Raw genomic sequence first — 25224 nt, forward strand, 5'->3', positions numbered from 1 at the left:
CTTTCAACAGCCTATTCTCTCCCCCCCTCCCCTGGAAGTTTTGCTTTCTATAAAACTGAAAATATGTGATATAGTTTTACTATTTAACAGTTCTGCAGCCATGAATTCAAAATGGGACTCAACTTGATCTATAAAAATGTGCTGCCAGAAAAGGGAATTTATTAAAGGAAATTGGGAATACAAGGTTTATTTCCCCTACACAGTCATTTTCAAGCACAAATCTTTTTGTCTCAATTTGCAAATGTGTAACATTGCTCCCTCTTCTGCAGTAACTAAAGTTATGGTACTCAGACTTCCCTGAGGTTTTAACATTTCAGGAAAGTAAGGAAGGTTGATGACAGGATAAGTGACATGATATGAAATGTTCTTTGTGTAGGCTGATAAACGTCAGTGCTGTATTCCAACTGAAATTTAGACCCATTGTGAAGGGAAATTACATGAAAATGATATATAGATGGTACCCAACGCCGAGTGAATTAGCAAATATGTACAAATCTGAATTAGGTATGTGTTGGAAATATAAAGAAGCAGAAGGAACGTTTTATCATATGTGGTGGACATGAAGAATAGTTAAGGATTATTGGGAAATGATTTAGAATGAGATGAAAAAATTGTTTAAAAGAACATCCCCCCCCCCAAATGGAGGCATTTCTTCTAGGAATAGTGCAGACAGAAGTTCCCAGGGGCCAGAAAAAAGTATGTATTCAACTACAGTAGCTCGGATTTTGTTAGCCCAAAAATAGAGGGTGGGAGAGGTCCCAAAGGAGGAATGGCATCTTAAAAGGATGGGGTATGCAGTTAGCAGGTCTAAAGCAGAATAAGAGAACAAGAAGATAGAGTTCATAGAGAGGAACGGAAAATATTTGTGGAGTATCTGGAAAATAACTGTAAACAAGTGAAAAAGTTAGCAGGATTAAGGTAAATTCAACAGTATAACCTACAGCAGGCACCCCCAAACTTGGCCCTCCAGCTGTTTTGGGACTACAACTCCCATCATCCCTAGCTAACAGGACCAGTGGTCAGGGATGATGGGAACTGTAGTCCCAAAACAGCTGGAGGGCTGAGTTTGGGGATGCTTGACCTACAGTAAGTAGAGGTAATATGTAAAGGGGGGGAAATTAGATGGTTGGAATAGAATATGAAGTAATAATGGGAAAATTAAAAGAACAATGGAAGGAGGAGAAGTCAATGAATGTACTATCTTATTGGATATTTTATTGTGGAAAATGTATAACTGAAAATTGTAAATCTATATGAAATTTAGACCCATTGATTTTAATGGGCTTAAAAGGTGCCAAGACCTGTGCTTGATTACGGTCTGCATGCACCTGTGCCAGCATGAAATTTATTGGAGTATCAGTCAATAACAGAGCGATCTTAAGTCTGGCCAGGAAGCAACGGGGGCAGTAAGGAATGGTGGAGCCCTCTGAAACCCTGCTCCCCACCCCAGCCAGGATGGCACAGCACAGAGACCCCATCTCAGAGCATGGCTTGCGCCATACTTTCAAGACCAGCAGCTGGAGACGTCTTCTGGATCTTAACCCCCTCTACCAGTGTGGATCAGGGTTTGGGGCTCTAGCCTAATTCCACTATCACCATCTCACAAAGCATGAACTATGTCACAGACACATACACCAGCATAGATATTAAGAACTGGAGTGCAAATGTATTTTATTGTGCGAGTTTGGGTATGCGAAAACATCTCACTTTGGCTTTTCAACAGCACAGAAAGGCAGAGGCTCCTGATGAACCAGACTAATCTTGACAGCAGAAATCAGTCCTTAAGTCTGGTTGATGCTGTTTCCCACTACTGTCTCAATGTTCACAACCAAGCTTAATCAAAGCGGCAAAAAGCACTTCTCAGACCTGGTACTCTTAATATATCGAGCATACTTTAATCTCTCTCTTTTATAAAATAATCTCTCTTTTCTAGTAATTCCCCTTGTCTGCATCTCCTCCTTCTCCTCCTCCCCCTCCTCCTTCGCTGCCTCTTGTTGGTCCAGTCCACTCCTGGTAAGTAGAAACCGGTTCTCCTGCATTGTTGTCTAGTTGCGACATCTGGTCTACTGCGGTGAACTGTCCCGATGACGTCCTCAATGAACTTGAGCTTGGCTCCTCTCTGCTTCGCCAAACTTTTGTTTGCCAGAACATTTTGACAGCAGCCCTACGAGATAAGCCGCAACCAGATCGTAAGACAAACGCCACCGGTCTTTGTGTCATTTTTAAAAAGCAGGCTAGAGACAGAAAATACGTTTTTTAAAGTCTTGAATAAAGGTTAAGGGCATAGCTGTCAACCTTTTCCTTTTTTTAAAGGGAAATTCCCTTATTCCGAATAGGATTCCTCGCAAGAAAAGGGAAAAATTGACAGCTATGGTTAAGGGTTGCATCACTTCCAATGGCGTACACAAGCTTTTCTTCTGCCCTGTTCTTGACTTCTGGTCAGACCTTGTTCAACAAAGGAGTGAATGCACTATGAGCAATGGAACAGATGAAGCTGCCTTATACCAAGGGCTCATCCACACTTGTCTGAGGGTCTGAGTGGTTTCCTCCTCACCCTGCTCCTTTCCCAGGAAAACCCCACTTTTTAGTGCTAAATCAGAGCAAACATCAATCTGGAGAAAACCTAAATAGCTGTTTGCTCTGACTGAGCACTAAATAGTGGTTTTCGATGAGCAGGGGTTGCAAGCAGTAGGACAAGAAGAAGTGGGGACAAGCCCTGGATCGGACAATTGGTCCACCTAAGGCTGAGCCATGCAAAGCATCATCTTTTCCCTTTATCTCTCTAAAAAAGCTATTTTGAGTCTTCAGCCAAACAGACAGCATACTATAGCACAAACCTTATCACATTAAAATGAAAGCAATGCTTTTCAACCATTCTTCGAATGACACTCTATGTACAGTACTGGCATTTAAACTCTTGACCTCTCCACTTCTAATGCTCTCTTCTCTCGTTTCCTCCTATTCTACTTCTCACCCTTTCCATGCCTCATGAGGCAATTTCCCCACCAGCAGCTTCCTTTATTCATTTCTTCCATTTTTCTGCTTGCAATCTGCCATGATGCTTCCTGTATCTGGAACAGTTCCTCTTCCCTTTTAAAGGTCTCCTCAGGGTTTTGTTTTGTTTGTAATGCCTTTGCTAGTTTTGCAGATTCACCTATTCTTTACTGTTTGTTACCAGCTAAACCAGATTCATAACTGCATCTAGAAGGGATGTAGTTGGCACTGTGGGTTAAACTACAGAGCCTAGGACTTGCCGATCAGTAGGTCGGCAGTTCGAATCCCTGCGACGGGGTGAGCTCCCGTTGCTCGGTCCCTGCTCTTGCCAACCTAGCAGTTCGAAAGCACGTCAAAGTGCAAGTAGATAAATAGGTACCACTCTGTCGGGAAGGTAAACGGCGTTTCCATGCGCTGCTTTGGTTCACCAGAAGCGGCTTAGTCATGCTGGCCACATGACCTGGAAGCTGTACGCTGGCTCCCTCGGCCAATAAAGCGAGATGAACGCCGCAACCCCAAAGTCGGTCACAACTGGACCTAATGGTCAGGGGTCCCTTTACCCATTACCTTTACCTGCATCTAGAAGCCCCTGGCCAGCCTTATAAAAGAAGCTACAGAAAACAATTGCTCTGGGAGACAGATTCTTGAGTGGGGCACCTCTTTCTATGAATGTCATTTTGCAACAAGCAACTATGTGTGGATTGTTCTTGTCTTCCCACCTAAAGTATGGAGCTGCTTGTAGTTGGCACCGTTAGAAAGCCTGCTTTCACGCCTCATTGCCAGAGTGTATGTCTGCCCTAGTACCCTCCTTTTCCACAAAATATTTGTACTGTACTGCATATAACTTCTGGAGTTCTTACATCATCATATACAATCTCCTGATCAGTACTGTACTTGGCTTCTGCAACATAAATGCCATAAACTGAAAGCACAAAGAATCCCAAAGGATCCTGGGAACAGTGGTTTGCCCTGCACAGAACTACAATTCCCAGCACCCCTTAACAAACTACATCTCCCAGGATTCTTTGGGTGATGTAATTTGCTTTAAAAGGTATGCTGCTTGTTGCAGCCATAATGTGACAGTTCGTTGTTACCCAACTGCAAAGTCTGTTTCAGTTCAACACTGTTTACCTACCAGTTAAGGATGATGAAGATTATTGCAAAGACCACGCCAACACAAACAATAACTCCAGTTATGAGGACAAACACCAAAACTATATCTGTATTTGGCTTCTTCAACCTTCTTGTTTCTAATTCTAAAGAAAGGCAAAACTGTTATTATGGAAATGTTGGTAAACAGAATTTTGAAAAGGTTGAAAATAAAAAAAGGTTCTTTTTAAACATGCTTTGTTATGTTTTATAGAAATCTCCACTAAGTTTTTCTGTGACGTAAGAAAGCAATTCTAAATTGTACAAAAGGTGCATCTTTTAAAAGGCAGGCATCACAAGGCAGACCATTATGCACTATAGCCTTAAGCAAAACTGTTATGTCACTACTATGTACCATCCCTGTGCACAGTTTGAAAGAGTGCAACACACCAGGAAAGATTAAGAGCACAGCAGCAGAAATTTTAAAGAACCGACATATGGAGGAACTAAACAAGTAAATAAGCACAAGAACTTAGAACAACACTTCTATTTACAAAAGAGACACAGTATATTGCAGTAGACCTTTAAAATGCTCTTATATAACATGCTAATGAGTGTAAGGTTAAGATAGCTTATGTAAATAAAATGTTGATCATCAGAAGTAATAAAATTTAGCCGCAGATTGAAACAGTAAGATTTAAAGGGGTAGGTCCAAATAATGCCTCTGAGTAAAGCAACCCTTGGAAAAAGTGGTATCCACCAGCTGATGACTTAGTTCCTGAAACCAGATAAATCAGCCAAGGAAGCTTTCAGACATCATACCTAGCGATGATTATTTTCACCTATTAGTGGAGCTGCCCTATTTTGGTGGAAGGTGAATTAAAAACCAGCACCACAGTGTTGTCATACATATCACTGTTGGTCACCATGGGGTGGAAAGAAATGTGGCAAAGAATAAGGCTTTTTTAAAAAAAATCACAGGTAAAGCTTTCCTGTGGTTGATGCTTGCCTAACTACATGCATGCAGAAAGCGTGAGCAGTTGCACTCTAGCCTTCTCAGGACAACCTAGTTTCCTATGCACAGCTTACTTTGCTTTTATGGATTGCTGTTCTGTTTTTATTTTTAAGTGATAGCTCCAGGACGGCTGCACCATAACCATGCAAACAAGCCCACAAATATTATTACCGTGCACTCTTATTTTATTTTATTTTTTTTGTTACTAGCCTGATAGAACCCTAGTATCCTGCATTTCCTTTCAGGGAGGGGGGCAGGGAATTGCCTTCTGCCAAGTGAGCTAGCGCTGGAGGGGTGGCACTGTGTTTCCATGCAGGCTGCAGAGGAAGGGGCTTCCCTTCCACCATGGCCAGCACAAAGACTGAACAGGGTGGCAGAGAAGGAATACATTGTCCCCTGCCAGCGGCGTAGCATGGGTTGTCAGCACCCGGGGCAAGGCAAGTAATTTGCGCCCCCTAACCCGGGGCAAGGCAAGTAATTTGCGCCCCTAACCCCTAACCTGCCGCCGCCAGCTTCTTCTTGCTGCTGCCTGGGCTGGGGTATTTACGGTAAGGTAGCCACGGCGGCGGCGGCGGGTCCGTGTCAGGTGATCTGAGGCGAGTTGCCGCTGGCGCTGCCGCCCAAACGACGCCGCTTGCCCGGAGGAGGAGGGCAGAGAGGCGAGGAAAATGCAACATGGCCCAGCAGCTGCTGCAGCAGCAGCGGTGGCGGCAGCGGGACTGTGAGGAGGGGCTGCCTGGCGCGCCCTCCGCGGCCCTGACGCGCGGGAACCGCGGCGAGCGCTGAGAGCCGCTGCCTGCCGGACGCCTCCAGCCCGGACGCGCGCACAGCTCGTTGGTTCCGTGAGACATGGGGCTCTGCTACAGCCTGCGCCCGAGGCTCTTCGGCGACTCTGGAGGTGGCAAGCGCCCCCCCCCCCAGATGTTGCGCCCGGCCCCCCCTGCACCCCCCACGCTACGCCACTGTCCTCTGCATTGGGACCAGCATGGAAATGCAGAGGAAGAGACAGGGTGACCTATCCCTCTGCCAGCCTCCTGCAAGCCCCCTCCTCAGCAGACCCCTTGCAATAAAGGAAAGCGATAGGGAAATGCGCCAGGAATTGTGGGACAACACTTGCTTGGTGCAACTGTAGTGTAACTTCCCCACCAACAGATCAGAAAGAATGCTCGTTAAATAGCAGGCCTTGTCTAATCTCTCCACAAACAAATCAGGCTTAATGCTCATTCAGCAGGTAGCATGGAGGCAACCTCACCCACTTGCAGGGAATTCCTTGCTGTCTGGCAACCAGGTGAGCAGTTAGGCAGAAGGTTGCTGCATTTAACTTCTTCTGAACATGCTGTTTGTTTGGTGGATTTTTACCCTGCCTCTCAATATTTTAAATGCATCTCACAAATAAAACTTAATTTTAAAATTCATTGTGAGAATACCTCCCTGCACCAAGGTATCAAATGAAATAGTGTTCACCTGTAGTATAAATTTTCTGAGCTGCTACAAACAATCGAGTGTGCTAGCAGAACACAATCCTTTCTGTTTCTGAACTAGAATTTATAACCATACAATATTACACAGAGATTCTCCTAAATCCTTTTCTTAAGGCTTCCAAAGGCTTGAGATTCTGGCAGGAGGCAGGAAATGTCTGCTAGTACAGAATGTAGCATAATGAATTCCTGCTTCTAAACACTACTGTAAATACCGTGGAATAATCCAGCAAGCGAGATGACCTAGTTTGCAACACTACCTAGTTCACAATACTGCATTCTCACAGTTCAAAGTAAACTCCCCCCATGTGCAAATGACGTCAGGTCTGTTAAAAGGAACAGAATGCCAAGACAGACTTTTTGTTCCAAAATCATTAGAATTCTTTTATCTTTAGAGGAGAGATAGCATGGGAAAGACGGCATTACTGGAAGCAAACCAATGTTTTCTATATAAGCTCAATTTTAGTGTGTTAACTCCATCCTGAATAGAAAAGGAGGCGGCTGCAGCCCCACAAGGAAAATGAGACAGAAAGGGGGAGGCGGCAACACAACAATGTGCTCAAAACAGAAAATATAGAACAAAATGGCTTGCCAAACACATTTTGATGTGTCACATTATTCAGAGGCAAGATGATCTTAGGGCCAAACTACATGTTACAATAGGTCTCTCTCTCTCTCTGTATATATATATTTGTGCTTTTAAGTTTCTTAAAAACCAGAATGCTAGCATGGGGAGGAGGGGTTATATTAGCCTTTGTCCTTAACTAGGTGCTGACTTGCATAAGAATAAGGTTGCCACGGAAGTGTAGGAGACACACACACAAACTGGAAGTGTAAGGGGCTAAAGGTGAACTGGAATAATAGGAGGTGGCCAAGAGGGCCACCCCATGCCCTCTAGACTTAAAGATGCAGGTAGGTAGCTAATTTAACATGTGCTTTGGCCCTTCTCTTGCTATCTTCTTGGAGCAGTTTACTGAGAACATGCTCTTTCTTGAGCATCATTCTGAGTAAGTTGCTTGCACTTCACAGGGCAATGTGCTGCAATGCCATAGCCCCTGCCTGCGCAGGAATGACCTGAATGAAAGCTACTCTACAAAAATTGCCTCTGCACAGCCAACTGGATATCACGTTCATGTGGGTGACGCTGTCCTTTCTGAAAACTGGCCAGCTGCTGCCTCCACCTCCTCCCCTGTTGTTGCCAACACACACTCACTCACTCACTCACTCACTCACTCACACACACCCACGGGTGATGGCACAAGGAGCACGCTCTGGATCTTGTCTGGCTGTCTCTTCCCATGGCAAGAGGAGGAGAATAACCCCCTTCACTTACAACACACTCCCTCCCACACAGAACTATTATCAGAAAACATGAATAAACTGCCTTATGTCACTGGTTTTGTCAGAAGTAAGCTAAGGCCCAAAATAGGCTGGAGTATGGAACAGAGCAACCGTAGAAAGGTTGCCTGATGCAGAATACCATTAACAATTACGGTGATTTTCTTTGCAATAGCCAGAAGAAGTTGAAAAGACATGGAGGGCGGGGTTTCCAATTTCTGCTGAGAAGAACCAGGACCTATGAGCCTAGGTCTCTGCTGAAAACCAAACAGAGAACCTCACCAATGATGAGGAATTAATAGAGCATTAATGAGAAACAAATCATCCTGTGCAAAATACTTCCTATGGATAGCTCTTGGTTTATGCCAGCTTTATGCTAACACACACACACCCCTCTTAGAAACTGGAGCAATTGTTCATGTAGATTCTTCCTGCTCTTTTGACACACCTATCCACTCATCTCCCTGTTGTCTCCAAAACTACACTAAAAATTGCTGCAACACACATTTTGAGCAAGAACACAGTTATAATCTCTTATAGGAAAATTTCCCACCAGGCACATTATATCATTTACACACTACCTGAGAAAAAAGTGGTATGATCCCTCCTATAGTTCCTTTTTTTTTTTTTAAGAAGTCCTCAATTTTTAATGCAAGATGTCATCACTTGAATTAATTCCTGCCTTCTTTCCTCCGAAAGGAGATTCTATTTGCAGAGTGTACAATTGAGCCTAGATTCAGTTTCCGAGCTAATGTCATTATAGGGATCCTAATGGTATGAAGAACCATTAGCAACAGAACAGAGCCCAAAGCAGCTCTGTTAGCAGATTGTTCTGATAATCCAGTTTTCTTCTCCACCTCCCAACTCTTCATTTCAAGAGATGACGGCTCTCAGCAATCATTGCTGCAGGGGTGTATATGCATGCATATGTATGTTGCTTTGACAGACACACAAATGTTTAGGATGGGGCTGTACCAATGGCAACACCACTGAAGTGTCATGAAAAATGACACACACCATCAGGGATGTGCACTAGCTTCACAAGCTGACGCATCAGTGCAAATGCTCAGGACAGGAATATGTGAGCAAGGATCAGAAGAAGCCAACAGACACAGCTCACCAGTTGAGGGCTGACCTTCTATCCATGAAGACACAGCAGCCCAGATTAAATGCATTTTGAAGCTGACCAAACATAATGCTTTTTACTGGTCTCTGGGATTCATGAGTTACTCAGTAACAAGAAGATAAGCAAAGACCTACTGGCTCAGACCATTGATAAAAGCAGCCCATTATACAGTCTTTCTTAACAGCAACCAGTTTATCTAATAGCACCTGATAGTAACAGGGGAAATAATTCCTTGTTTTATCCCTAATGTCCATCAACATGAATTTGAGAATTTATAGTAACCAATTTCCGCCAATGTATGTTGATATTCCATTCCGATTTCTTTTTATCAGAGTATAGGGAAAGCCTTGATCTTCATTTCAATCAAATGGAGAAGAAAATATATATTGGAACCTGCAGGCTTTAGAAGGAGAAACACCCATGAGAAATATTTCCCATCCCTCTCTAGTTCCAGTAATTATTCACCTATGTTTGCCCTTTCGGTTTATGCTTTGACATGGAGGTAGCCTTAATTAAGAGGAATTACAGGCTGCTTTTTCATTCAGAAACCAGAGCCAGGTGGATACACTTGAGAGTCAGGCCTTAGCAACTGCTTGCTCCTTACAGATTCTGTGGTACAGCTACGCATTGGCACAAATTCAAAGGACAGTCAACCAAGGAAAAGAAACAAAGAACACAAAGCACAAGACACAAGACAACACTGCATCAAAATAGGGCACTGCGTAATTTCTCTCATTTTTAAAAGTAAATTTAGTCCATTCTGTCAAATACTTAAATTATGCCATTTGCTACTGGATCCTTTAAACTAATGTTGTCAAGGACTGAAGAAAAAAACGTCATACATAACTTCAAAATACCTATTAGGGCTGGGCGATATCTGGTTTGCAACATCACAATATAGCACCAGTTAAGCATTGTGATATACCAATATATCATGAAGTCTGAAATAAGGATGGAGCTATGTAGAGGCATTGGCTGGCTTCACGGTTTTTCCTGCGTCGTGATTTTTGCTGACGCCTGCTCTTGTGATTTGCTGCCTCCTCTAGGAGGCAGGGGAGAGCTGAGCCAGCAGAATTAACAGGAGCTGCAGGAATCGAGAGAAGCATTGGCTGGCTTCATGGTTTTTCCCACATTGTGATTTTTGCATAGCACACACACACACACACATGGGAGAAGGTATTGTGCAGCCCGCAGGTTCCATGTCAATGTACTCTTTCAGCCCACTTGGTATGAAAAGTTGGGCCGCCCTGAATTTTAGCTATTTACTTTAAAAAACACATTTTTACAATTAGCAAATAAGGGGTAAACAAAAGACCAGCAAATGGAACAGGCCCTACAAATGTAAACAATATTAAAAAAAAGACAATCCTAAAACTAGAATAAAAACAACAATGACATCATATAGCATAGCTTCCACAGAAAAGTTATGCCTTTAGCAACAATACAGTCACATATATCTAATCCCGTAGTGATTCTTTTTAGTTTTTGTTTACCGATCTGAAGGCCATTTTCCATTTCACAAAGTTCAGTTATGGGTGTGTTCTCGTAAGATTTGTGTTCCGCGTAGCCATGTCTTTCTTGCAAACAGACACACATACCAATCATTTTCATGTTGATAAGATGGTGATTTTAAGAGAACCCCCTTTTCAGGAACCCCTATAACCACTGCTGCCTCAACCCAGTGACATGGGTATTTTAACTGCAATAGCACAGGGAAGAGAACTCTTGTGGGAGAAATGGGGGAAAATTATGATATTCTCATGCTGATGGGCTTCTTTGAAGCGCTGGAACTGATATCTACTCTGAATGGTAAAATTCAAGATGACAGCTGCAAGAAGTACATCAGTTAAATCCTTACTCTGCGGCATTGAAAGATTACAACAGAGGGCCTGGGGAGAATTGAACAAGGTGTCAACAGCTGCTTCTGTTAAACTGCCTGATCTTTCTGTCTTTTGAAATCAGTGAGGGGGGAAAGCACAAAAGATATGCAGATTAATGCAGTACAGTAACAAATTAACAGATAAGGAAGTTTTAAAATAAATCAGCATATATGTTTTTCAATTAAAACACTGCATTTCCAAAACAGTCTGCTTGATATGGGTGCAGTGCATCAAGTGTTGGCAGTGAGCACATTGCCCAGTCATTTTAATGGAGTCTGCACTATAGACACTATTCCCTCCGGCCTCCGCTTCCTGCAGAGTACAAGAAACATCACGTTTACCGGATTGCTCCATTTGTAGTTTGCAAACTACAAGTGGAGAGTGAAGATCTTCTCATAAAGATTAATTTAACGCAAGCAATGTCTGACTAAATATTTATGAACTTCCATGAACTTACCAGCTGTTGTGTACACTGTATATTTTACAGATGCAATCAATTCATCGTTTTCTATTGTATCGCACTCAAACGCAACGGGGTGGGTATCTCTGTGTACCTCCAGAATAGCTGAATCATTAGGAAGAATGAGTGATTGCTATCAATTCAAAGGTGACAAAAAAGACAAAGTTGGATTATCTCATAACGAAGAATGTACTATGTGACAATTGGGGGCGGGGTGTTCTTTCTTTCTTGGTGCTTCAGTGATCCCTCATGATATATCCTAAACCATAAACTATCTGAAATTCCCAACTTTTTATTTTCCCCTTCAGTTCTTCAGTGGATAGGCAATGTCGGGTGACCCATAAATTTTGGACAATTTTTAATTCTTCTCTGAAAAACACAAAATCTGTGTGGGACCAATTAAATGGAAAGCCTCTTTCATCAATATTGTTTTAAATTAAGGAAGGAATTGCATGATGACGTGATAAGCAGATTGTTCTAAGAAATGTCAGAAAGCAATGGCTTTCTTGTAACTTGCCATGCCCTCTCCCCTTCCATGCCCTGTTCTGGGAGTAGTTAAGGCTCAGAATTTGATTAAGGAAGGACAATTTTATCCATTTCCAGCATGGAGGAAGTAGTGCAATAGAAGTGTGGGTATATGGAGAGGTGTTTGTACACTGGGAGAGTTTCATCTCCTTGGGGAATGGGACCAAGGAAGGTGGAGGGAAAGAGTGCTGCCTAGATGAGGAGTACAACAAAGTAAAAATTAAGGTTTGGTTTGTCACACACCTTTTGATACACACTTGTGTATCATGTATTTTCTCCTCTAAATTAGATGACAAATTTTGAGGGTATATGGATGCATATGGTGTAACTTGCCACGTATTGCAAAAGAGCCAGTTATGCTGTCACTGTGTTTGTGTGTGTTCATGTTTGCTCTTCTGAATATCTCTTACTAAGCAGGAGTGACTCAGCTGCCAGAAGGTCAGGTGAGCACTGCTGCCACACCACATCACCCACTACTGATACCTGGGTTTGTGAATAAGACAACAATGGCCTCATTTATGGCAGACTGCTGAGAGTGCGCGCACCCACACCCACACACCCCACCTTGAGAGAGGCAATACATGTGCTATAATCTCATATCTCCAACTCAGTCTCTTCTCTCTTTTACTTAACTTTCCAAGAAGCTACTCATTCCACTTCAGGAAATGTGCAATTTAGATTTTGGACTGTTTTCTCATTTTGCTTGGACTCTATTCCCTCCCATTTCCTTATGTGGCAATAGCTTATACGTATAGAACTTGCCATACCTCTGACATACTTCTTTTCCTCACCCAATCTTCTCTCATCCTTGCCTTTTCTACAGCTTTAACATAATCATTTCTGCTGTCCTCTAAATGCACAACACACTTATTTGACTATCTTTGCTTTAAATCATGTATTCAAGTACTCTAGACCCTGACTTGTCATCTCATTCCCTTTTTAGGAGCTACTGTTCTTTCGTAGCATACTACAACTCCAGATTAAAGATACCAATGTGTCTTTTGGATGTATGTTTACATTGGTATACAAGTGTGGAAGAAAAAAAATAGCACATGGTCATGCAAGAGTCACTGGCATAAGGTGAGATCCAGTAACGGAGGCTACAGTGTCTTTATGATATATGGTTTATTTACACATATACACAACCTGAAGCTTCAATGAAGGGGCTCGCAGCAGAACTCTAAAACATGCCAGCTTATTCCATAGTAGAATCAGCATCCTTCCTCTGCAGCCTCTCCTGCTCTGCAGGGCACATATCAGCTTAGCTGCCCCTCTCTGCTTCCTGGTTACATCACTGCCAACCCCTTCCCTAAATTAAGCTCTGTTTATCTACAGAGGAAGACTCCATAAATTCCCTTTCTAACACCTATTTCCTTTGAACACCTTATAGCTAAAGATGGTCACCTCACAAAAAAAGTTTGCCTGACTTCATTAACATTTGCTGATTGGACTAGGATTACAATGTCCTATAGGAATGTCCCAGGAACAAGCTTATCGGGGGGGCTATCACACCCCTTGCAATGCCTGAAAATACACACTAGGCTCTGGCTATTTCCTCCAAATAAATTAGCTTTGACACCCCCAAACCTTAATTAAATTCTAGCATCTATAAATCTACAATATTATACGCAAATAAATACACTCTAGGAAGCCTAAGTTTATGTGGAATCGTTAGAAATAAAATCAGTTCAGTATACATTGCACAGGATGGAACTAGATTACTTACCTGGTCCGGAATCAACATTTTCCAAATATATTGAAATCGATTTTCTGGAGGTACAAAAATACACGGTATCTTCACACTAGCAAGACTTTCAGAAATTGGTTTACCCCCTGCAGAACATAGTTTTAAAAGTCACTTTGTACCAATACTTAAACATTATTGTACACCTCAAAATACTACGAACAACTCCACTAACAGACTGTGGAATTATCATTTAATCATTATAAATTGCATGTTACTGGCTTTTATGTTTAAACCTGCTATTAGCTAAGAAGCGATACAGGACAAGACACTTTTAAACCACCTCAGAATAAATGTATGGCATTTTGGAAATGATGCATAAATATTCACAGAAGCTAACTGGGAATAACTGTATCATTACATCATTACTCACACCCACAATCTGCTGGTCCTCTGCACTCTTCAACACGAACAATACACTTAGTTTCACCTCCAGGGCATCCATTGGTTAATATAACTTCTCGAATGCCAATACCTTTGATCAAGATGAAAAAGGTAGCATTACATGTGTGTTTGTGTTTTGGTTTCTTTCTCTTTCTCTGTGGTGGATACTCCTTTAAGTTCACCTGCTAAAATCAAAACACTCTGGTCTCTGTCAAAGGCCTTCAGAAAAGGAGTTGTCTTCTTTATAACCAAAATTTAGAAGATACCACCCTTTTGTGCCTGAGACTATTGTGTACTTAGATGATGGTAACCCATCCATTCCACAAGGTAAAAACTTTCTCCTTTCAGTTGAATTTTATATGCGCTTTCATTTTAATGCACTGCTAAAAACAAACAAGTTAATTAAAATTTAAATATCAACGCTAGCTTGCAGCCTCTATGAACCTGGCCTTTCAAAGCCTCAACCATCTGGTGCTTGGAGCATTTTTGCTCTGATGAGCTCATTCCGATCAGGTGCTGAGCATCCTTAACTCTTATGGATACCAATGGAAAATTACAGTGCTGAATACCTTGCAGGATTTGGGCTTCTCAGGAAGGAGGGTAAGTACTCTTGCAAATTAAGGAAATCTGATGTCACATTGATCTCACCTTGGTGCTAGCTTTAATTGGTGGATTCATCAACATAATCAAAGCTTTCTGAGGCGAGCTCAATTCTGATTGTTACTGTAGCCACATGTTAATGATATCTTCCATTTTAAGCAGTTTTAAATTATCCAAGTTTTTTAATGATAATAAAAGAGATTGCACTGCATAACTTCCACCTATCAGGTTTATTCAGGAAGAAATCCCACTGAATTAAAAGGCACTTACTTCCTAGTGAGTGTGTGGAGGGTTGCAGCCTACAGGGAAAAGAACTACCTACCGGTATATGTAATTAAGATTAGATAAGAATTGCAGATCTCAGACATCAACATTTCACTTGGGAACTTCATGTTATTTTCAAAAACACAAACATATTCAACACAAGTGCTGTGTTTCTTTGCTTTTCTCTTTTTTCCTTCTGCCAAACACTGTGTACCCAGCTCATTCAAATGGCATGGCATGCGAGGGAGGAAAGAATAGTATGTTTAGTCCCAGTAAATACAGAATAGATTGCCAGCCGTTATAGAAATATTTTGTTTATTGAATAAGGAATGGAGGAGATGGGAAAAAAACTTTTTGTGACCTAAGCAGAATACAACCTATGCATATGAAAAAAACAACAACCTTGTGGTATTTTGCATCCCTAAATGCTTAGAAAACCTGATATATTTTGTAATATTTCTTATATGACATGTAACATTACCTCAAGTGGCAGACGGAACGAACAACACTTACTGGAAATGTTGCAAAACGAGAATCATGCTAAGCTGCTGAGAATTTCTCATTTCAAAGGTTAAGAAAACAGAGGTGTATATAGCAATGAACTGACATTTTTATTAAAGACATTTTTCTTGTTTTGGAGAGAGATTTTTAAGAAACTCACATAATGGGTGTATAATGGGTGATACTGGAGATACCTATAACAAAGGAAAACAATGGACACACCTTCTCTTTTAGTCCTGAAACAGGGATGGACAAATGGACAGACTGTGTGTGTGCATGTGTGAGGTGACAGTCTCCTTTTATTGGGCCACCAATCGCTCTTAACCCCAACTCCAATCTCCCAGCTGTTAATGATTCCTTCTACTTCCACTATCCAAATTCCCTTGAAAACAGGAAGATACAAACTTCTGGGTAACAGTACAATCCTAGGGATTGAATTGTGATTGCAGAAAGATGGCTTCATCAGTTTTGGAGTAAAGCATGGTGGGACTAGGAGCACTAGACTTTGACTAGGGAGGACTTTCTGCCTCTTAGCTCAAATTATGAAAAGCCTCTGTAACTGACACCACAGGGCAGTGGTGTAGTGTGGATTGCCAGGGCAGGCAGCAAGGCGGGGTGAGTGGGAGGGAAGCGGATGAAGTACGCATGCACATTCAACTACCTAACAGTATTTACATCACCCAGGAGATCGTATTCACAGAGATAAGAAAAGAAGAGTTGTACTGTTGTCTGGAGAGGTCATTTCCTGGTTTGCATGGAGAAGCCGTTTTCAATGGAGCCCAGCGACGGGTGCAGCTGTATTAAGGCAGCACTGGGTGTTGAAATTTTGCACCCTGAAGAATTTTGCACTTGAGGCAACCGCCCTTGTGCCCCCCATGCTACGCCAATGCAATAGGAAAGTTGCCTTAACTGCAGCTACCTGAATAATAAATTTGGAGTTGTCATATATTTACAAAATATTTTCAGATATACTTGCACGACCAAGATGCAAATCCATAACAGAAGTGCATTCAAAGTGAGAAAATAGCCCTGGCTAAGCCTCTTTCCTGGTTTTGTCTTCGGGGTAGAGAGCAGGGAATAAACTTAGATCAATTTTCTAGGTGGCTAGATCTTATATGAGATGCCAGATTCTGTGTTCATGCAGTGAAACCATGGATGCATGAAGCAAATATGGGCCAGGGGCAACAACCTTTGTGTAGGCTAAATTTAAATTTCAAGTCCTAAAAAGGTTGTTTCAGAAGATGTCAAGTTCCTTTGGTGTTTCACTATTTGGTTACTTTTTCTCCTTTTATTGCCTGGCAAGTTGGATATTTTTACCTCCATCCTGCTAATTTTCTCATTGGACGCATCTGAACATCATGACAAGCCATTAACTGTGGCTTACCATGCACAAGCTTTGCTCCTCCTCACTTGTGCTGGAGAGATATAAGACATGATCCTTGGCTTAGCACTCCATCAAAAACAAGGTATAATAATAATAATAATAATAATAATAATAATAATAATAATAATAATTTATTATTTGTACCCCGCCCATCTGGCTGGGTTTCCCCAGCCACTCTGGGCGGCTTCCAACAAGGATGAAAAATACACTAAAATGTCACATATTAAAAACTTCCCTGAACAGGGCTGCCTTCAGATGTCTTCTGAATGTCAGGTAGTTGTTTATTGCTTTGACATCTGATGGGAGGGCATTCCACAGGGTGGGCGCCACTACCGAGAAGGCCCTCTGCCTGGTTCCCTGTAACTTGACCTCTCGCAGTGAGGGAACCGCCAGAAGGCCCTCGGAGCTGGACCTCAGTGTCCGGGCAGAACGATGGGGGAGGAGACGCTCCTTCAGGTATACTGGACCGAGGCCATTTAGGGCTTTAAAGGTCAGCACCAACACTTTGAATTGTGCTCGGAAACGTACTGGGAGCCAATGTAGGTCTTTCAAGACCGGTGTTATATGGTCTCGGCGGCCGCTCCCAGTCACCAGTCTAGCTGCCGCATTCTGGATTAGTTGTAGTTTCCGGGTCACCTTCAAAGGTAGCCCCACGTAGAGCGCATTGCAGTAGTCCAAGCGGGAGATAACCAGAGCATGTACCACTCTGGCGAGACAGTCTGCAGGCAGATAGGGTCTCAGCCTACGTACCAGATGGAGCTGGTAAACAGCTGCCCTGGATACAGATTTGACCTGTGCCTCCATGGACAGCTGTGAGTCCAAAATGACTCTCAGGCTGCGCACCTGGTCCTTCAGGGGCACAGTTACCCCATTCAGGACCAGGGAATCCTCCACACCTGCCCGCCTCCTGTCCCCCAAAAACAGTACTTCTGTCTTGTCAGGATTCAACCTCAATCTGTTAGCCGCCATCCATCCTCCAACCGCTTCCAGACACTCACACAGGACCTTCACCGCCTTCACTAGTTCTGATTTAAAAGAGAGGTAGAGCTGGGTATCATCTGCATACTGATGAACACCCAGCCCAAACCTCCTGATGATCTCTCCCAGTGGCTGCATGTAAATGTTGAAAAGCATGGGGGAGAGGACAGAACCCTGAGGCACCTCACAAAGGCACCCCACCAGGGGTCTGAACACTCATCCCCCACCACCACTTTCTGAACACGGCCCAGGAGGAAGGAGCGGAACCACTGTATAACAGTGCCCCCAGCTCCCAGCCCCTCAAGACGGTCCAGAAGGATGTTATGGTCGATGGTATCAAACGCCGCTGAGAGATCCAGCAGAACTAGGAAACAGCTCTCACCTTTGTCCCTAGCCCGCCGGAGATCATCAACCAGTGCGACCAAGGCAGTTTCAGTCCCATGATGAGGCCTGAATCCCGACTGGAAGGGATCCAAATGGTCCGCTTCTTCCAGGCGTGCCTGGAGTTGTTCAGCAACCACTCGCTCAATCACCTTGCCCAAGAATAGAAGGTTTGAGACTGGGCGATAATTGGCCATCGTGGCCGCATCTAAAGATGGTTTTTTAAGAAGCGGTTTAATAACTGCCTCTTTCAGCGGGTCTGGGAAGGCTCCCTCATGGAGGGAAGCATTCACCACCCCACGAAGCCCATTGCCCAGTCCTTCCCAGCTAGCTTTTATAAGCCAGGATGGGCAAGGATCCAGGAGACAGGTGGTTGGCTTCACTCGTCCAAGCAGCTTGTCCACATCCTCGGAGGTAACAGATTGGAATTGATCCCACACAACTTGACCAGACAGGACTCTAGCACTCTCCCGCCCCGGCCCTGCTCCCACGGTGGAGTCTACTTCTTCCCGAATCTGAGCGATTTTATCTGCAAAAAAATTTGCAAAATCATTGCAGGAGAACATATGGCCCGTACTGGGCCCCAATGTTACAGGTGGTTCCGCTAAATTGTGAACCACCTGAAAGAGTCTCCTGCTGCTGTTTTCTGCAGATGCAATAGAGGCGGTGAAGAAAGTCTTCTTCGCCGTCGCTATCGCCACTTGGTAGGCTCGACGTTGAGCTCTAACCTGTGTCCGGTCAGATTCGGAATGAGTTATCCGCCACCGGCGCTCTAGCCGTCTCAACGATTGTTTCATTGCCCTCAGATCCGTGGAAAACCACGGGGCTCTCCGGGCTCCATGCAATCGGAGAGGGCGCTTCGGAGCCAAACAGTCAATAGCCCTGGTTAACTCCACATTCCAGCGGGCCACCAGGGAATCGGCTGAAAGGCCATCAACATGGGATAAAGCATCCCCTACCACTCTCTGGAAACCATTTGGATCCATTAAGTGGCGGGGGCGGACCATCCGAATCGGTCCCACCTCCCTCCAGAGGGGATGGGTCGCAGAGAAGTCCAGTTGCACCAGGAAGTGATCTGACCATGGCACTTCTTTCGTTTCGCTTTTAGTTAGTGTCAGATCACCAACATCCATAGAGGTAAACACCAGGTCCAAGGCATGTCCGCGGCTATGGGTTGGGCCAGACTTATTCAGGGACAGCCCCATGGAGGCCATGCTTTCCACGAAGTCCCGAGCGGCCCCTTGTAAGGTCGTGTCGGCATGGATGTTAAAATCCCCTAGGACAACCAAGCTAGGTGTCTCCAGGAGAACATCCGCCACGACCTGAAGCAGCTCGGGCAAGGAATCCTTGGTGCAGCGGGGAGGTCGGTACACCAAAAGGAATCCTGTACTGCCCCTATTGCCCAACTTCCAGAACATGCACTCAGAAAACTGGGTCTTCCCAATAGGACGCCTGGTGCAAACTAATGACTTTCTAAAAATCACTGCAACCCCCCCTCCCCGCCCACATGACCTGGGTTGCTGTGCGTAAGAGAAACCTGGTGGACAAGCAGCGGCAAGGACAGGCCCATCTGCTTCATCCAACCAAGTCTCTGTTACACATGCCAGGTCAAGTCCTCCATCCATGATCAAGTCATGGATGGCAGACTTGACCTGGGTTGCTGTGCGTAAGAGAAACCTGGTGGACAAGCAGCGGCAAGGACAGGCCCATCTGCTTCATCCAACCAAGTCTCTGTTACACATGCCAGGTCAAGTCCTCCATCCATGATCAAGTCATGGATGGCAGTGGTCTTATGAATCATTGACCTGGCATTGCACAGCAACACTTTCAGGTCATGTGGGTATCCCTTGCTGATTCTAGTATCCATCCGGTCAGGACCAGACCCGGAGGCAGGGATAGTCCTCAGACAACGACTAAACCTGCCTCCTCTGTAATGACATGGTCTGGTCTTAGCGTAACTCCTCCTCCTACCCGTGATCACTGAGATCGGTTGTCCCAGTGCATTCCCCCCTGTGAAACATGGTATTTGGGTTTATTGACTTTAATGAACATGGCCATTGAGATATCCATTCAAATTCCCTCAAACTAGCAATGTAATTTGCAATGAAGGTTGGATGTGAAATGGTATTAACAAGTCAACCTTTGGGGGGGGCGGGGTTGGGGCTTTAATGAGGCATGTAGTTAAGTGGCATTAGACCACATCTAATCTGACAGCTTTATCAATAATAACGAAGAAGTTAATGAAGAACTATGTTAATTCAATTAAGTTAAGGTGCTAAATTGAGAAGAAAGAAAGCATAGCCAGAAGGATTTAGAACAATTGATGGCTGGAAGATAATTAAAAAATGGTTCAACTTGCAGCTACATAGTAAAAAAGATGAAATAATGAATAAGAAAAAGTAAAAGTTAAGTTGAGCTGAATGGAGGGCTCATTCATACTGTTCTTTAATGTAGATAATGTACTTCCATTAATTCTCTGTTGTCTTTAGGACATTCTCCTCCACTTTTCCTACCATAAATCTGGATTTTTTCACTACTCCTTCTTTTTGAAGCACCAAATGGTGTGGGATTTGGTAGAGAATGTCACATGGACAATGTCAAAAGAGAATGTCAAATGGACAATAATTAATGTTGTACAGGAAGCTTATTACCCAAATTAGACATCAGTATGGATGAGCCCAGATTTTGGGATTTCAGCAGGGAGACACGAGTTGTATTTCAAGTTGATCATGTTGCTTTCCTGATCAGGTAAAAATGGGAATTGCACAAATCTATCTGACAAGATTGTTATGAAGAAAAGCAAGACAACAAGTACAAAGTGCTTTAAGATACTGTATAAAATATAAACAACAGCATAGTATAAAACATTTATATTTTTTAAAAAGGAAGTGGAAAAAGCTAGGAGCACATGGGTAACACTGAATTCTAACAATTATCAAAAGGATATTGTGAATTTGCACAATTACCATAAATATATCCTGCGAAAAGCAATGAAACAGAGGCTTCTACACATTTCAGGGGAGGGAAGTATTAAAGAAACATGAATTTGCTGAGATTTGGGGGAATGGACAGCAATGTAGCCTCTCTTCTATAGACCAAATTATAGATGTGGCTACCTTAAAATAAAATAAAAAAACACTCTAAATGAGTGTGACACAATCAGTGAATGCAACTCTTTCATTATAACACCAACTGTTCATATTTCTTTTTTAAATGTTACATTTATAATTAAAAGAACCCTGTGAATATATGGAGTGGGTAAATTAAAGTATGGAATGGCATTCTGCAAATTTTTGAAATTTTGAATAGGGAAGGGATGCAAACTGTGCTAAAAAAAGTATTAACTGGAACAAAGAACATAAGAATAATATAAAAAATGTTTACTGGCACAAAATAACAAAAATATGCTGCACTGATGGGGGCAGTAAACATTTCCTTTCTGACAACAAAGGCTTTATGAACATCAGGTTTATGAACATTTGTTTCTCTTGCGAACTACCTGAGAAATGGAGCCATTGTAAGAGATGCAACAACTATCCTATTTTTATTTGCTCTGCATGAACACAGGCATATGCGACTAGAAAATGGTTACCCTATTGGAGATCACTCTTTCCACTCATTTTTGAGACCTCAGTTACCTTTAGCACAACTAATAAGCTGTATGATGAATACAGCATACACTATTGCAGAGAAGCCATTTGCTTTATAGGACTGGAAATCTTGTATGTGGGAAGACATCTGTGAAATGCATCAGGAGGTCTTTCAGCTTCTGAACGTTTTGCAGATGTTCACAAATAAAGAAAATTGTTACTCTGGTGAAGGCAGCTCCATGAGCCAATAAACAAAAGGAGCTGGGTTTTTTAAAAAAGAGCCTGCAGGCTGTGAAATTAATAAAACAACAGTTCTGACCTAACTTTATAATGACAATCAACTGGATTGTTTTTATTAATTATAGTTATCAACAACTGAAATCAATGGAAGGTGAACGAGGGCATGCAAATTACAATGGTTCAACAGCTAATGTTAGTATATTGTTCCTAAAAAGTTTTTTAAAAAACCAAAACCCACCCAATTATACTATGTTTTATCCATCTGCTTTTTTGCTTACCACATGTAACCGTGCATTCTCCAAATTCTACTTCCTTGGGTTGTGTCAGATTTGCTTCTGAAAAAGAAGCAAAATATAGGGTGAAATTCAACATTATGCTATTGCAAATGTTCCGTCTGCACAAGCATGTCAGCTTGAGAGGTGGAAAGATCCCTTCCCCCGTGATGTTCTAGAGGTTCTCCTAACCCCCTCAAAGTAAATTTTGGCAGGTGCAGTAAGAATGACGGGGCAGGAGGGGGGAAGCCCCATTGTGCAAGCCGAAGCCCTTCTGCAAGACTTCCATTGACAGGGTTCATAAGGTGACTCTCACCCACCTGTAGTCATGAAATTCTTCCCCAGTGCTTTTCACCTGAAGCATAACATTTTCTCATTCAGTGGAGCAATGGGAAAGAAACCAGGATTTCTGGAGCAATAAATTATACTAAAACAAATCAAGCTGGACACATCTCATTATTTAAATATTAACTGATTTTGAGAAATAGGGTGTGCATCCCTACATGATAATTTATTCTTTTAAAATAGTCCAGTAGGGAAATTGAAAAGCACAACATTATATTTATTTCAGTGACTGGTGAATCACATTGTAAATATGTAGTAGAGATCATTATTATACTGCAGGATGCCTTACCTTTCAGCTTGCTAAATCAAAGCTAGGTTATACTAATACAGTAGCACCTCGGTTTTCGAACATAATCAATTCCAGAAGTCTGTTCAAGTTCTGAAATGTTCAAAACCCGAAACTCAATAGCTGGCAACTAGGCTTCAGGATCTTGCACACAGAGGAAGCCACATTGCATGTTCAACTTCTGAGGCGTGTTTGAAAACCAAAGCATTTATTCCCAGGTTTACAGCATTCGAAAACCGAACTGTTTGTCAACGGAGATGTTCTAAAACCGAGGTTCCACTGTACAAGCCTACGCATGTTTACTCAGAAGTAAATCTTATTATGTTTAATGGCACAGACTTCCGGGTAAGTGTGTATAGAACTGCAGCCTAACATCTAGTGGGGGAAAAAGTTATGTAAATTTTTTTACACATGAACAATCACCATCCGAGAGTTAAAAACGTAATAAGAGCCTCCGGGATCAGGCCAATGGCCCATCTAGTCCAGCATCGCGTTCTCAGAATGGGCCAGGAGCAATATGTACACTGTCACAGTCTTGCAGGGATGGTCCACTTTTGGGCTTCAAAGCAAGTCCTTGCACAACGCTATCGCACTGACAGCGCATCCAATTCGTGACATAAAAGACGGCACGTGGCTCTCGCATCCCAGTGAGGGATGATTAAGCATTGACTTTTCAAAAAACAAAAAACCCGCGACTCTCACTCAGCCTGGCAAACAGCTGGCTCCACACGCGAAACACCTTCTCTTGGACCTAACATCGTTCTAGCTTGTCAAGGGGGGAAATGGGAAGGAACTTGCCGGGAGCTGCAAAGAGCAGCAGCCGGGCGGCGCAGCGAGCGAAAAGGAAGCGCCGGGGAGCCTCGGAGGCTGGAACTTGGCCCGGGGAAAAGAGAGGAGGAGGAGGAGGCAGCTAAAAGCAGCAGCAGCCTCGCCGCGGGGCTGTTGCCTTAGGGGCGCGTTTTCGCCTGGAAAATTGCCTCGCGCAGGTTAGCCAGAGGCCCATTTGCACAATGAAGACGGCGGAGGTGCGAAGGCGGCCCTTCGCAGCCGCCGACTGGGCTTCGAACAGAGCCGAGGGAGGCTCTCGCTGGTGGGAAAGGGCGCCTCTCTGCAGGCCGCCCTCCGCGGGCTCGACAGGCTCCGGACATGGGTGAGCCGCTCGCCGCTCACCCGATTCCTCCAGATGCAGCAGCGGCTCCGACAAGGCCACGTCGACCGAGATGGTGTCGTTAAAGGCGCCCGCGGGCTCGCTGGCCAGCAGCGTCAGGAACAGGCCCACCCGGAGGACGAGTTTCCCCGTGCCCTCGGCCTTGCAGAACCCCATTTTCTGCAGCGCCCGCCGCGGCCTTTGCCCTCAGCCGAGCCCGCCGCGCGGAGGCGCTCGCAAAGGGGCAACCATTCAGGCGTCACAATGAGGCCTTGCTCAGCGTTCGAGCGGCACGCGGCGCTGGGAAGACGCGGGGGGCGAGGAAGGAGGAGGCCGCTCGCCCCGATCCTGCTTCTCTTCCTTCTCCCACCCCGAAACTAGAAAGTTCCCCTCCACACACACACACATGCACACACGGTGGCAGCGCCTTCTCCCTATATGAAAGTATTGGGGGGCTGCCCCCTGCGCCCATCCGCACAAAGAGCTGCTCTCCTTGTAGGTTCCTCTCCATCTATGGAAGTCTTCAGAAAATGTGCTTTGCGTCTTTACGGATCTCAGAAACTCAAACTTCGCACCCTCGCAACCACCACGGGTTGATCCCCCCACCTTTTCTGAAACAGACTCCTGAACTGGCCTCACGATTTTCAGATAACACACTAATAATGCCTGTAAGAACCTTGTGCTTTTCCATAGCACAGGAGGATTGACAGCCAAGGAAGTGGTATCTAATCTACAGTGTCTCTGGAGGTGTTGTTCAAGTGTTTTCTCCCTGAGAAGCACTTCGCAAGAATTGCACATAAACAGCCAGCAGACAAGTCAAAACAAAACCTGGGTCTCTCCACTTGCATATCCTGTATTGGTTTTTAACAGTTCTGGATTTATAGCTTAGTCCTATACATGCCCACTCAGAGTAAATTCCTTTGAGTTAAGTGGTAACTGTATAGAAATGCAACCATAGGCTTTTGTTTAGCATTTTGGAATACAGTGGTACCTCGAGTTACATACGCTTCAGGTTACAGACTCCACTAACCCAGAAATAGTACCTCGGGTTAAGAACTTTGCTTCAGGATGAGAACAGAAATTGTGCTCCGGCGGTGCAGCAGCAGCAGGAGGCCCCATTAGCTAAAGTGGTGCTTCAGGTTAAGAACGGACCTCCAGAACGAATTAAGTACTTAACCCGAGGTACCACTGTATAACAAAAGT

General features: G+C 43.7%; 1 protein-coding gene across 1 annotated transcript; it reads right to left on the reverse strand.

The window, feature by feature from the left end:
* Positions 1 to 1654: 1654 nt before the first annotated feature.
* On the reverse strand, positions 1655 to 24431 carry SPACA1 (sperm acrosome associated 1). Its single transcript, XM_079970571.1, has 7 exons — positions 24045 to 24431; positions 22250 to 22306; positions 14023 to 14124; positions 13632 to 13738; positions 11378 to 11513; positions 4130 to 4250; positions 1655 to 2164 (listed from the first exon to the last, which is right to left on the reverse strand). The coding sequence occupies exons 1-7, from the start codon at positions 24196 to 24198 to the stop codon at positions 1930 to 1932; spliced, it is 912 nt and encodes a 303-aa protein (XP_079826697.1). The 5' UTR covers positions 24199 to 24431; the 3' UTR covers positions 1655 to 1929.
* Between the last annotated feature and the right edge of the window lie 793 nt (positions 24432 to 25224).

Source organism: Podarcis cretensis (genome assembly GCF_951804945.1).
Source record: "Podarcis cretensis genome assembly, chromosome: 3".
In the NCBI taxonomy this organism is placed as follows: Eukaryota; Metazoa; Chordata; class Lepidosauria; order Squamata; family Lacertidae; genus Podarcis; species Podarcis cretensis.